This window comes from Oncorhynchus mykiss, chromosome 9 (assembly GCF_013265735.2).
Source record: "Oncorhynchus mykiss isolate Arlee chromosome 9, USDA_OmykA_1.1, whole genome shotgun sequence".
NCBI lineage: Eukaryota > Metazoa > Chordata > Actinopteri > Salmoniformes > Salmonidae > Oncorhynchus > Oncorhynchus mykiss.
Window position 1 is genome coordinate 76,705,856 of NC_048573.1, and position 15,074 is coordinate 76,720,929.

A 15,074-nucleotide genomic window follows, 5' to 3' on the forward strand; every position below is an offset into this window, starting at 1 on the left:
ATATGGTTCTGTATGATACATATGGTTCTGGTGTATGGTACATATGGTTCAGGTGTATGGTACATATGGTTCTGGTGTATGGTACATATGGTTCTGGTGTATGGTACATATGGCTCTGGTGTATGGTACATATGGCTCTGGTGTATGGTTATGTATGGTACATATGGTTCTGTATGATACATATGGTTCTGTATGGTACATATGGTTTTGTATGGTACATATGGTTCTGGTGTATGGTTCTGGTGTATGGTTATGTATGGTACATATGGTTCTATATGGTACATATGGTTCTTGTGTATGGTTATGTATGGTACATATGGTTCTATATGGTTCTGGCGTATGCTTATTAATGGTACATATGGTTATGGCGTCTGCTTCTTAATGGTACATATGGCTCTGATGTATGGTTCTTTATGGTACATATTATTATGTATGGTACATATGGTTCTGGTGTATGGTTATTTATGGTACATATAGTTATGGTGTATGTTTATTTATGGTACATATTATTATTTATGGTACATACAGCTCTTTATGGCACATATAGTTATGGTATATATGGTTATTTACGGTACATATGGTTCTTTATGGTACATATGGTTATGGTACGTGTTGTTCTGGTGTATTTGGTACATTTATGGTACATATGGTATATGGTACAGTTGTAGTCGGAAGTTTACATACACTTTAGCCAAATATATTTAAACTCAGTTTGTCACAATTCCTGACATTTAATCCTAGTAAAAATTCCCTGTATTAGGTCACCACCTCATTTATTATTAAAAAATACATGTTTTACCCCCTTTTTCTCCCAAATTTCGTGGCGTCCAATTGTTAGTAGTTACTATCTTGTCTCATCGCGACAACTCCCGTACGTACGGGCTCGGGAGAGACGAAGGTCGAAAGCCATGCTTCTTAACACAGCGCCATCCAACCCGGAAGCCAGCCGCACCAATGTGTCGGAGGAAACACTGTGCATCTGGCGACCTTGGTTAACGTGCACTGCGCCCGGCCCGCCAGAGGAACGAGATGAGACAAGGATATCCCTACCGGCCCCACCACTTTATTTTAAGAATGTGAAATGTCAGAATAATATTAGAGTGAATTATTTATTTCAGCTTTTATTTATTTCGTCACATTCCCAGTGGGTCAGAAGTGTACATACATTTACTCAATTAGTATTTGGTAGCATTGCCTTTAAATAGTTTAACTTGGGTCAAACGTTTCGGGGAGCCTTACACAAGCTTCCCACAATAAATTGGTGAATTTTGGCCCATTATTCCTGACAGAGCTGGTGTAACGGAGTCAGGTTTGTAGGCCTCCTTGCTCGCACACGCTTTTTCAGTTCTGTCCACAAATGTTCCATAGGATTGAGGTCAGGGCTTTGTGATGGCCACTCCAATACCTTGACTTTGTTGGCCTCAAGCCATTTTTCCACAACTTTGGAAGTATGCTTGGGGTCATTGTCCATTTGGAAGACCCATTTGCAACCAAGCTTCCTGACTGATGTCTTGAGATGTTGCTTCAATATATCCACATAATTTTCTTGCCTCATGATGCCATCTATTTTGTGAAGTGCACCAGTCCCTCCTGCAGCAAAGCACCCCCACAACATGATGCTGCCACCCCCGGGCTTCACGGTTGGGATGGTGTTCTACGTCTTGCAAGGCTCTCCATTTTTCCTCCAAAAATAACGATGGTCATTATGGCCAAACAGTTCTATTTTTGTTTCATCAGACCAGAGGACATTTCTCCAAAAAGTACGATCTTTGTCCCCATGTGCAGTTGCAAACCGTAGTCTGGCTTTTTTATGGCAATTTTGGAGCAGTAGCTTCTTCCTTGCTGAGCGGCCTTTCAGGTTATGTCGATATAGGACTCGTTTCACTGTGGATATAGATACTTTTGTACCTGTTTCCTCTAGCATCTTCAGAAGGTCTTTTTTGCTGTTGTTCTGGGATTGATTTGCACTTTTCGCACCAAAGTACGTTCATCTCTAGGAGACAGAATGCGTCTCCTTCCTGAGCGGTATGACGGCTGCGTGGTCCCATGGTGTTTATACTTGCGTACTATTATTTGTACAGATGAACGTGGTACCTTCAGGTGTTTGGAATTTGCTTGTGGAGGTCTACAATTTTTTTGGGGGGGGTCTTGGCTGATATCTTTTGATTTTCCCTTGATGTCAAGCAAAGAGGCACTGATTTTTTTCACACCTCCAATTGACTCAAATGATGTCAATTAGCCTATCAGAAGCTTCTAAAGCCATGACATAATTTTCTGGAATTTTCCAAGCTGTTTAAAGGCACAGTCAACTTAGTGTATGTAAACTTCTGACCCACTGGAATTGTGATACAATCGGTCTGTAAACAATTCTTGGAAAAATGACTTGTGGAATGCACAAAGTAGATGTCCTACTTTGACAAGACACGTGTGGAGTGTTTGAAAAACGAGTTTTAATGACTCCAACCTGAGTGTAAACTTCCGACTTCTACTGTATACGGTTCTTTATGGTATCTGGTTCTTTTTGGTTCTTTATGGTTTTGTATGGTATTTTGTTCATGGTTCTTTATGGTTTATGGTTCTTTATGGTTCTTTATGGTTCTTTATGGTTCTTTATGGTTCTTTATGGTTCTGTATGGTTCTTTATGGTTTTGTATGGTATTTTGTTCATGGTTCTTTATGGTTTATGGTTCTTTATGGTTCTTTATGGTTCTTTATGGTTCTTTATGGTTCTTTATGGTTCTGTATGGTTCTTTATGGTTTTGTATGGTATTTTGTTCATGGTTCTTTATGGTATATGGTACTTTTTTTGGTTATGGTATGTGGTGGTTAAGAGAATGTGTTTTCAATTTGTGTTAGTTTATTTCGCTAAATCTCGTGACATTTGTTTTTCATATATGATTTTAAATTTTGTATTTCACACACACACACACACACACACACACAGTCTGAATGCCTCTTATAGACGTTATGCTGTCAGTAGTATGTATGTATTTGTAATTACAAGTCTTCTCCCTACAGCCCACCAAAAGGGACTTAATGGGGAGCTTCTTTAAGAAACACCTGACAGAAGACCCAGGTGGCCAGTGTGTTCCCATTGGACTAGGAAGTGTACTTCCAGGAAGTGTTCCTATTTCACCAGGAACTGTAGTAGGACGTGGAGCAGGATATGTACTATTAGGAAGGACACTTTCAAAATGGCGTATGGTAAAACCAGGAAGTGGATCAACAGTTGGGACAGGGAGGGGACGTGGTCGGCACCCTAAACACTTCACCAAACGGAGGAGACGAGTGTGGAGCCAGGTCTCCTCGAGTGATACGACAGAGACGGATGAGACTGAGGAGGAAGAGGAACCAGTCTACACCGTTACCACCCAGTCGTTGGAGCACAGCCCTGGGGGAGGGGGAGAGGATGGAGAAGGATGGGCGGAACTACAGGAGTACGACGACGACATGCCTGAACAAATACCTCAGGTAAGCTCTGACGGTCTCTGTGGTTGTGTCCCAATAACCTAGTCTTTCTTCTGAAGTGTGCACTTTCCTTCATGGATTTGAAAGGAAATGGTCGGTAATATGGACACCCCTAGCCCATGCCCTATACCTATCCAATAATTTTACATTTTGGGTAGTAGTGAACGAGTGCACACTTCAGGAGGAAGGAGAGCTTATTGGGACACACACCCATATCTTTGTTCTGTCCTTTAACGGGGCACGTTAAATCGGCTTTCAAGCCCCATCTGGCCCATGGGCCGCCAGTTAGAGACCTCTGTTGTACATCAGGGGTTTTCAAACCTCGTCGGGGATCCCCAGCCGCTCCATGTGGCCCCGGAGGAGCTCTCTCGGTTGGGCCCTGGAGGGGGGCTCTCTCGGTTGGGCCCTGGAGGGGGGGGCTCTCTCGGTTAGACCCTGGAGGAACTTTTCTTAATCTTGATTTAAAAAAATGTAACACTCACTTGTAAATGTGACAGGTGGAATGCACATATAATTAAGACTTGGGAGCGTCAGGTAATACATTAAATTGCATGTGGTGACATCTGTATCGCTGTGTCCAGTCCAGTCTGCTCAGGCTGCTGTTACATTAGGATAATTTGAGGAACAAAGGGGAGAACCATTAGCACAGGCAAGTCTGATTTTAGGCTTAGCTGTACCATAGCCTCTGCCATAGAAACAAATGGAGCGTTGCTTTGTGTCCACAGTTGCACCTTTTTTTACAGAAAACCATCTTGTCTCCAATGTTTCATAACTAAATATCTATTTTACTGAAGCTTTGTTTTTTTAAATTTGCGGAACACTCTTAAAGGCGTACACACGTAATTATCATGAGTAAGGAACTATCCAACTATTAAAATAGTTCAAAAAATGTATTTATTTATTTATATATTATTTATATATTTATTTATTTATTTATATCTATTTATTTATATCTATTTATGTATTTATATTTATTTATTTATATATATTTATATATATTTATTTTTATATATATTTTTATTTATTTATATATTTATTTATTTATATATATTTATATATATTTATTTTTATATATATTTTTATTTATTTATATATTTATTTATATATATATATATATATATATATATATATATATATATATATTTATTTATTTATTTATTTATTTATTTATTTATTTATATATATATGTTTCTTTTTTAAATGTCACAAAATGGATGATTTGCAGTATGGATCAGATGAGATGGAGGTCATTACCTTTAAATGAATTAATAAGGACATTTTAGTTGTGCCGCAGAATTTGTTATCCAGCACAATATGATGTTTCTTTATCTTCCTCTGGTTCTAGATGTCTCCATCCTATATGCCTGTAAACCCCAGTAGTGGTGTATCTGGGTCAGAGGAACCCTACCCCAGCAGCTGTGTTCAGGTAAGGACCAACAACGCATACGAATGTACAGTTGAAGTCGGAAGTTTTGCATACACTTAGGTTGGAGTCATTAAAACTTTTTAACTCCACTAATTTCTTGTTAATTAACAAACAATAGTTTTGGCAAGTCGGTTATGACATTTACTTTATGCATGACACAAGTCATTTGTCTAACAATTGTTTAGAGACAGATTATTTCACTTATAATTCACTGTATCACAATTCCAGTGGGTCAGAAGTTTACATACACTAAGTTGACTGTGCCTATATAAAGCTTGGAAAATGATGTCATGGCTTTAGAAGCTTCTGATAGGCTAATTGAGCTCATTTGAATCAATTGGAGGTGTATCTGTGGATGTATTTCAAGGCCTACCTTCAAACTCAGTGCCTCTTTGCTTGACATCACGGGAAAATCAAAATAAATCAGCCAAGACCTCAGCAAAAAAAATGTAGACCGTCACAAGTCTGGTTCATCCTTGTGAGTAATTTCAAAACGTCTGAAGGTACCATGTTCATCTGTACAAACAATAGTACGCAAGTATAAACACCATGGGACCACGCAGCCATTATACCGCTCAGGAAGGAGACGCGTTCTGTCTCCTAGAGATGAACGTACTTGTGCAAATCAATCCCAGAACAACAGGCTACCCGAAACGTTTGACCCAAGTTAAACAATTTAAAGGCAATGCTACCAAATACTAATTGAGTGTATGTAAACTTCTGACCCACTGGGAATGTGATGAAAGAAATAAAAGCTGAAATAAATCATTCTCTACTATTATTCTGACATTTCACATTCTTAAAATAAAGTGGTGATCCTAACTGACCTAAGACAGGGATTTTTTACTCTGATTAAATGTCAGGAATTGTGAAAAAGTGAGTAAATGTATTTGGCTAAGGTGTATGTAAACGTCCAACTTCAACTGTACGTATGCATACATACTGTGTGTGTACATACACTGTGCATTTGAAAAGGATTTTGACCCCTTGACCTTTCAAACATTTTGCTAGGCAAAAACGGGTTAAAAAAACCCTGAAATATCACATTTACATAAGTATCAAATCAAATGTATGAAGGGCTTTATAAATACATCAGCTGATATCTCAAAGTGCTGTACAGAAACCCAGCCTAGAGAGGAACCAGGCTATGAGGGGTGGCCAGTCCTCTTCTGGCTGTGCCAGGTGGAGATTATAACAGAACAAATAATAATAATCACAGTAGTTGTCGAGGGTGCAGCAAGTCAGCACCTCAGGAGTAAACGTCAGTTGGCTTTTCATAGCCGATCATTCAGAGTATCTCTACCGCTCCTGCTGTCTCTAGAGAGTTGAAAACAGTAGGTCTGGGACAGGTAGCAAGTCCGGTGAACAGGTCAGGATTCCATAGCCGCAGGCAGAACAGTTGAAACTGGAGCAGCAGCACGGACAGGTGGACTGGGCACAGCAAGGAGTCATCATGCCAGTTAGTCCTGAGGCATGGTCCTAGGGCTCAGGTCCTCCGAGAGAGAGAAAGAAAGAGAGAATTAGAGAGATCAAAATATATTTTGTATCGGAGATTCTTCAAGGTAGCCACCCTTTTTGCCTTGACAGCTTTGCACGTATCCCTAATTGCTCATGTGATTCGCTCTTGATAAGAGCATCTGCTTAAATGTAAAGGTAGCAACTGCTTGTAGAACACTCTTTTTTTTTCTCCCCACCTGTGATCAAGAAACTCTCCATTACTCCGTCTTTTAGTTTTGGATGTCATGGTAGGCTATCGCTGGTACTCCATTTTAGTTTTGGATGTCATGGTAGGCTATCGCTGGTACTCCATTTTAGTTTTGGATGTCATGGTAGGCTGTCGCTGGTACTCCATTTTAGTTTTGGATGTCATGGTAGGCTATCGCTGGTACTCCATTTTAGTTTTGGATGTCATGGTAGGCTATCGCTGGTACTCCATTTTAGTTTTGGATGTCATGGTAGGCTATCGCTGGTACTCCATTTTAGTTTTGGATGTCATGGTAGGCTATCGCTGGTACTCCATTTTAGTTTTGGATGTCATGGTAGGCTATCGCTGGTACTCCATTTTAGTTTTGGATGTCATGGTAGGCTATCGCTGGTACTCCATTTTAGTTTTGGATGTCATGGTAGGCTATCGCTGGTACTCCATTTTAGTTTTGGATGTCATGGTAGGCTATCGCTGGTACTCCATTTTAGTTTTGGATGTCATGGTAGGCTATCGCTGGTACTCCATTTTAGTTTTGGATGTCATGGTAGGCTATCGCTGGTACTCCATTTTAGTTTTGGATGTCATGGTAGGCTATCGCTGGTACTCCATGTAATTCCAGGCAGGGCAGATCTGATGGAAACGCCAGCAACGGGGATTTAGACAGCCACAAGGCCCGGGACATTCCGCAGGCCCGCAAGGGCTAAACGTGTTGCGGGCTGTGTTCAAGTTGTCAAGGAAACCCTCGCTAGCTTGATATTGAGTTAGCAGCTAAGCTAGCTGAGCTACCATTCAGCTCTTCAAACTATTAGTTGACAGGATCCCTGGACAGATGTAGCGGTCCCAGCAACTGAGGTTAACCATGTCGCTAGTAACCAAACTTTTTTCAATAGAACACTTTTTTTTTTGCAGAGACTTTCAACACAACAAACTCCCTCGTTCCGCGTTCAGCATGCATTACACCAATTTCAATTGACCATAATGCTGAATGTATGCATCTATAGTATAATTGTATTAAAATCCCTGCCCTATCCCCAGCCCTACCCGCAGAGCTGTTACCAGGGCGACCATGGCAACCTCCAGTTCATCAGGATGAACGGCAACCAAATCACCATCACCCCTGGCCCCAGCCTCGCTTCTCAGGTAGTGAGTCACACACACATCATCATCACCGTATTCACAAATTCGATAGCTGGTGCTGAATGGGACTTTTTACTGGGAATCTATTGCATTGTCACAGCTTGGTGCGTAAAACCAAGCTAGTCCATCAATTTTTAGTAAAACCAAGCTAGTCCATCAATTTTCAGTAAAACCAAGCTAGTCCATCATTTTTTAGTAAAACCAAGCTAGTCCATCTATTTTAGTAAAACCAAGCTAGTCCATCAATTTTTAGTAAAACCAAGCTAGTCCATCAATTTTTAGTAAAACCAAGCTAGTCCATCAATTTTTAGTAAAACCAAGCTAGTCCATCAATTTTTAGTAAAACCAAGCTAGTCCATCTATTTTAGTAAAAACCAAGCTAGTCCATCAATTTTAGTAAAAACCAAGCTAGTCCATCAATTTTTAGTAAAACCAAGCTAGTCCATCAATTTTTAGTAAAACCAAGCTAGTCCATCTATTTTAGTAAAAACCAAGCTAGTCCATCAATTTTTAGTAAAACCAAGCTAGTCCATCTATTTTAGTAAAACCAAGCTAGTCCATCAATTTTTAGTAAAACCAAGCTAGTCCATCTATTTTAGTAAAAACCAAGCTAGTCCATCTATTTTAGTAAAAACCAAGCTAGTCCATCTATTTTAGTAAAAACCAAGCTAGTCCATCAATTTTTAGTAAAACCAAGCTAGTCCATCTATTTTAGTAAAAACCAAGCTAGTCCATCTATTTTAGTAAAACCAAGCTAGTCCATCATTTTTTAGTAAAACCAAGCTAGTCCATCTATTTTAGTAAAACCAAGCTAGTCCATCATTTTTTAGTAAAACCAAGCTAGTCCATCTATTTTAGTAAAAACCAAGCTAGTCCATTGATTTAGTAAAACCAGCTAGTCCATCTATTTTAGTAAAACCAGCTAGTCCATCTATTTTAGTAAAAACCAAGCTAGTCCATCTATTTTAGTAAAACCAAGCTAGTCCATCATTTTTTAGTAAAACCAAGCTAGTCCATCTATTTTAGTAAAACCAAGCTAGTCCATCATTTTTTAGTAAAACCAAGCTAGTCCATCTATTTTAGTAAAAACCAAGCTAGTCCATCTATTTTAGTAAAACCAAGCTAGTCCATCTATTTTAGTAAAACCAAGCTAGTCCATCTATTTTAGTAAAAACCAGCTAGTCCATCTATTTTAGTAAAACCAAGCTAGTCCATCTATTTTAGTAAAACCAAGCTAGTCCATCATTTTTTAGTAAAACCAAGCTAGTCCATCTATTTTAGTAAAACCAAGCTAGTCCATCATTTTTTAGTAAAACCAAGCTAGTCCATCTATTTTAGTAAAAACCAAGCTAGTCCATTGATTTAGTAAAACCAGCTAGTCCATCTATTTTAGTAAAAACCAAGCTAGTCCATTGATTTAGTAAAACCAAGCTAGTCCATCAATTTTTAGTAAAACCAAGCAAGTCCATTGATTTAGTAAAACCAAGCTAGTCCATTGATTTAGTAAAACCAAGCTAGTCCATCAATTTTAGTAAAACCAAGCTAGTCCATCAATTTTAGTAAAAACCAAGCTAGTCCATCTATTTTAGTAAAAACCAAGCTAGTCCATCAATTTTTAGTAAAACCAAGCTAGTCCATCTATTTTAGTAAAACCAAGCTAGTCCATTGATTTAGTAAAACCAAGCTAGTCCATCTATTTTAGTAAAACCAAGCTAGTCCATCAATTTTAGTAAAAACCAAGCTAGTCCATCTATTTTAGTAAAACCAAGCTAGTCCATTGATTTAGTAAAACCAAGCTAGTCCATCTATTTTAGTAAAACCAAGCTAGTCCATCAATTTTAGTAAAACCAGCTAGTCCATCAATTTAGTAAAACCAGCTCATCAATGTTTTTATTTTATTTTTCTCCCAAGGCCTCCGCAGTCCTGGAGCCTGCAGTTGAACCCCCGTCAGTTAACTACATGACATCTGAACCAACAGCTGTGCAGCAACTAGGTCCACCTCTGCACCAGCCCCTTACTGAGCCCTCGTCACCGTACCGTATGAGCAGGACAGAGACGGCCCCACTGGACTACACCGAGGAGGAACAACTAGTAGAGCTGTACGCCGAGATTCCTCGAACCGTCATCCACCTCGGACCACCTGACCTGCCAGAGGTCACGGGGTCAAAGGTCATGCCTGGGTTGACCACCGAGGTCATCCATGATGTCACTCTTGATGATGTCACTCCAGAGGTGAGCTGTCCGTCAGTCCCTCTTTTAATCTCTCTCCCTTTGTTCTTTACTCTATATAGCATGGACATGATTGGATTGGTTCTCTCTCTCCATTGGATTGGTTTTCTCTCTCCATCGATCATGGACATGATTGGATTGGTTCTCTCTCTCCATTGGATTGGTTCTCTCTCCATCGATCATGGACATGATTGGATTGGTTCTCTCTCTCCATCGATCATGGACATGATTGGATTGGTTCTCTCTCTCCATTGGATTGGTTCTCTCTCCATCGATCATGGACATGATTGGATTGGTTCTCTCTCTCCATCGATCATGGACATGATTGGATTGGTTCTCTCTCCATCGATTGGATTGGTTCTCTCTCTCCATCGATCATGGACATGATTGGATTGGTTCTCTCTCCATCGATCATGGACATGATTGGATTGGTTCTCTCTCTCCATCGATCATGGACATGATTGGATTGGTTCTCTCTCTCCATTGGATTGGTTCTCTCTCTCCATCGATCATGGACATGATTGGATTGGTTCTCTCTCTCCATTGATCATGGACATGATTGGATTGGTTCTCTCTCTCCGTCGATCATGGACATGATTGGATTGGTTCTCTCTCTCCATCGATCATGGACATGATTGGATTGGTTCTCTCTCTCCATTGATCATGGACATGATTGGATTGGTTCTCTCTCTCCATCGATCATGGACATGATTGGATTGGTTCTCTCTCTCCATCGATCAGGGACATGATTGGATTGGTTCTCTCTCTCCATCGATCATGGACATGATTGGATTGGTTCTCTCTCTCCATTGGATTGGTTCTCTCTCTCCATTGGATTGGTTCTCTCTCTCCATCGATCATGGACATGATTGGATTGGTTCTCTCTCTCCATCGATCATGGACATGATTGGATTGGTTCTCTCTCCATCGATCATGGACATGATTGGATTGGTTCTCTCTCTCATCGATCATGGACATGATTGGATTGGTTCTCTCTCTCCATTGGATTGGTTCTCTCTCTCCATCGATCATGGACATGATTGGATTGGTTCTCTCTCTCCATCGATCAGGGACATGATTGGATTGGTTCTCTCTCTCCATCGATCATGGACATGATTGGATTGGTTCTCTCTCTCCATCGATCAGGGACATGATTGGATTGGTTCTCTCTCTCCATCGATCATGGACATGATTGGATTGGTTCTCTCTCTCCATCGATCATGGACATGATTGGATTGGTTCTCTCTCTCCATCGATCATGGACATGATTGGATTGGTTCTCTGTACAGGGCAAACCAAATTAACCTCGGATCAAGTGTTTGGGAGTATTTTGACGCGTGTATTTAACCCAGTTTTTGATCTCTCCTCACATTCATCTCTGTCATTACTCTCTCTCTCTCTTTCACTCCTCCCTCTACCCCCACCGTCCCTCTAGATCACAGAGACCTTCAGTCTGGCCGACGGCAGCGAGTCCTGTCGTGACGAGAGGGAGGCAGCTCTGTTTGGGTTCCTGAGGGCCCTGCGCCGCACGGTGCTACCAGCCCACTGGGTAGGGGTCATGGCCAGGGGACCTCTAATACAACTCCTCCAGTGCTCTAAACTCTCTACCATGGCTGACACAGTTCTCCAGATCCAACCTGGCTTCTGCTTCCAGGTAGGGAAAAGAGACTTCCAGGTAGGGGGGGAAAGAGAGACTTCCAGGTAGGGGGGGAAAGAGAGACTTCCAGGTAGGGGGGGAAAGAGAGACTTCCAGGTAGGGGGGGAAAGAGAGACTTCCAGGTAGGGGGGGAAAGAGAGACTTCCAGGTAGGGGGGGAAAGAGAGACTTCCAGGTAGGGGGGAAAGAGAGACTTCCAGGTAGGGGGGGAAAGAGAGACTTCCAGGTAGGGGGGGAAAGAGAGACTTCCAGGTAGGGGGGAAAAAGAGACTTCCAGGTAGGGGGGGAAAGAGAGACTTCCAGGTAGGGGGGGAAAGAGAGACTTCCAGGTAGGGGGGGAAAGAGAGACTTCCAGGTAGGGGGGGAAAGAGAGACTTCCAGGTAGGGGGGGAAAGAGAGACTTCCAGGTAGGGGGGAAAGAGAGACTTCCAGGTAGGGGGGGAAAGAGAGACTTCCAGGTAGGGGGGGAAAGAGAGACTTCCAGGTAGGGGGGAAAGAGAGACTTCCAGGTAGGGGGGGAAAAAGAGACTTCCAGGTAGGGGGGGAAAGAGACTTCCAGGTAGGGGGGGAAAGAGACTTCCAGGTAGGGGGGGGGAAGAGAGACTTCCAGGTAGGGGGGGAAAAAGACTTCCAGGTAGGGGGGGAAAAAGAGACATCCAGGTAGGGGTAAAATATACTTCCAGGTAGGGAAAGTTCAATTCAACTTAGGCCGTGTTCAAGATGGCACCCTAATTCCCTAAAATGAATGCACTACCTTTGACTAGTCCTTTTGGTCTCGTTACTGATGAAGGCTTTAGGGCAGAAACGCCATCCATAACTGTGACACCTCCTATCTTTTGTATCAGTCCGATTTTCCTTTTGGGCCGACGGCACCCAAAGCCTCACCTCCAAAGTATTTTACAACTTAATGTTAGAATGGTTCCTCGCAAGTTTTCAAGTGTCTGTTTACAGAAAACCGAAGCATGGATTACAGTTTGTCCAGGCCCCATTGAGTACTTTTCAGGGTGAGGAACCATCTAACATTGTTGTAAAATACTGAACTTCCCCCCCTTTTTAAGCTTGTGAACTATTGAAGGAGGAGTTGAGCTTGTTATTGTGCATCGTCTTCAACCAGGTGACGGTACAGGGCCAGCCCCTGCTGCTGACCCACCCCCTGTACGAGGTCCACCCTCCCCGCCTCGGAACCATCACCCAGCTGGTGACTCTGCTGCTGGATCTGGAGAGCCTGATGGTCTGCCCCGGCTTCCCCGTCAGGCTGCCCGCCCTGGGGGACAGGGGCATGGAGGTGAGAGCCAGAAAGACTCCTGCCCTATGGGTCGATCTCCTGTTTCTGTAGTGAGACCTCTTGATGTACCAGGACACCCCCTGGACAGGACACTAGTCTATCACCTGTTTCTATAGTGAGACAGCTTGATGTACCAGGACACCCCCTGGACAGGACACTAGTCTATCACCTGTTTCTGTAGTGAGACCTCTTGATGTACCAGGACACCCCCTGGACAGGACACTAGTCTATCACCTGTTTCTATAGTGAGACAGCTTGATGTACCAGGACACCCCATATAACAGGAGTCGATCTCCTGTTTCTGTAGTGAGACCTCTTGATGTACCAGGACACCCCCTGGACAATACATTCAATATGTTATTTAAGAACTGAAAATGCACTCCAAACTATATCTTCAGGTGTTTGTAAAAGCAGACTAAAGTCTCTAGAATGCATCTTTTAACATGTCATTGTGCAATACCTTTTTATTTATTTTTTTTATATATTTTATCTTTTACAATGTCCCGTTTTTACCGGTAGGTGATGGAGCCGGTTCTTTGTGTGAGGGCGGCCATCTGTGAACTGCTGGTCCCTCTGGAGGAGGAGAGGTGTGAGAGGTGTCGAGACAACATCGTGGAGAAGGACCTGGAACTTATAGAGGAGGACCTGGAACTTATAGAGGAGGAGGACCTGGAATTTGAGCTGGAGTTGGGGGAGGATGGGTGGGTGTAACAGGGTTGGAGGGTGTGACTGGAGAGGGTTTGAACCCCCGGGACAAGACTGTGTTAGCCTGCTGAGCTAAATCCTAAACTTGTGTTAGCCCACCAAGCCATAACTCTAGGCAGGTTTACTTGTTATGCAAGTGTAGTTCACGGAACCAACTAAATACAGGGACCCAAGGCCAGGTTGCTCATCATACCAGCTCGGTTCACCGTACAGGACTTTGTTTTTGGAAAACCAGGACGTGAATTGGTGCGCCTCCAACCATCGCAGAAGTGCCTGCGTGTCATTGACATTTCAATTTGGTGCTTTTAGAAATAGAATGGCTAGAAAATCATTCTATTCATTGTATTTCTATGACTAGAATTTTGACTTTACTTATGGACATGACTGAAAAATGTCTTCCAACACATCACTGGTAGTTTACCATTAGATCAGGCAGACCAGTGCTGTTTTTTACTTCTGCATGTGACACTTAATGCTGTTGGCATTAAGACAAATGAAAGTTCTCAACACGGGGCAACTGGGATATCAACGTGACGGGGCAACTGGGATATCAACATGACGGGGCAACTGGGATATCAACATGACGGGGGGGCAACTGGGATATCAACATGACGGGGGGGCAACTGGGATATCAACACGACTACTTGTCTTTGGTTGTCTTCTGGACCATCTGTTTGTTTTTTTAAAAACATTTGTTTATCAGTCATCACTGTATTTCGTAGACTACGTATCACGCACGCAGACTGGTAGCAATGTGTGTATGGAAGATTGGCTGCTTAACGTTCATTTATGATCTAGTAACGTTATACATACACAGAACCAGTCAACAGTTTGGACACACCTACTCATTCAAGGGGGTTTTCCTTTATTTGTGAAGTGTTCTACATTGTAGAATAATAGTGAAGACATCAAATCAATGAAATGAACACATATGGAATCATGTAGTAACCTAAAAAACTGTTTAACAAATCAAAATGTATTTAATGTTTGAGATTCGTCAAAGTAGCCTCCCTTTGCCTTGATGACAGCTTTGCACACAGATCACCCCTACCTTGTCACAACACAACTGATTGGCTAAGACGCATTAAGAAGGACATAAATTCCACAAATTAACTTTTAACAAGGCACACCTGTTAATTGAAATGCATTCCAGGTGACTACCTCATCAAGCTGGTTGAGAGAATGCCAAGCGTGTGCAAAGCTGTCATCAAGGCTAATGGTGGCTACTTTGAAGAATCTCAAATATAAAATATATTTTTGATTTGTTTAACACTTTTTTGGTTACTACATGATTCCATGTGTGTTATTTCATAGTGTTGATGTCTTCACTATTATTCTACAATGTAGAAAATAGTAAAAATAAAGAAAAAACCCTGGAATGAGTAATTGTGTCCAAGCTTTTGACTGGTACTGTATCAATGTGTGTATGGAAGAATGTCTGCTTAACGTTGGGACATACTCTG

At 41.8% G+C, this 15,074-nt stretch overlaps 1 protein-coding gene across 7 annotated transcripts in view; it reads left to right on the plus strand.

Moving 5' to 3' along the window:
- mbd1a (methyl-CpG binding domain protein 1a) overlaps positions 1 to 14,294 on the plus strand; it is a 42,059-nt gene extending 27,765 nt beyond the window's left edge. For 6 of the 7 annotated variants that reach the window (XM_036989096.1, XM_036989095.1, XM_036989097.1 and 3 more), the window contains 7 exons: positions 3,019 to 3,471; positions 4,814 to 4,894; positions 7,635 to 7,739; positions 9,648 to 9,968; positions 11,401 to 11,619; positions 12,736 to 12,906; positions 13,426 to 14,294. In XM_036989096.1, the coding sequence (XP_036844991.1) occupies positions 3,019 to 3,471; positions 4,814 to 4,894; positions 7,635 to 7,739; positions 9,648 to 9,968; positions 11,401 to 11,619; positions 12,736 to 12,906; positions 13,426 to 13,617 (1,542 nt within the window). In that variant the 3' untranslated portion in view covers positions 13,618 to 14,294. The remainder of the gene's footprint in view (positions 1 to 3,018; positions 3,472 to 4,813; positions 4,895 to 7,634; positions 7,740 to 9,647; positions 9,969 to 11,400; positions 11,620 to 12,735; positions 12,907 to 13,425) is intronic. The other variant, XM_036989093.1, reaches the window with a different exon arrangement.
- The last annotated feature ends 780 nt before the right edge of the window (positions 14,295 to 15,074 follow it).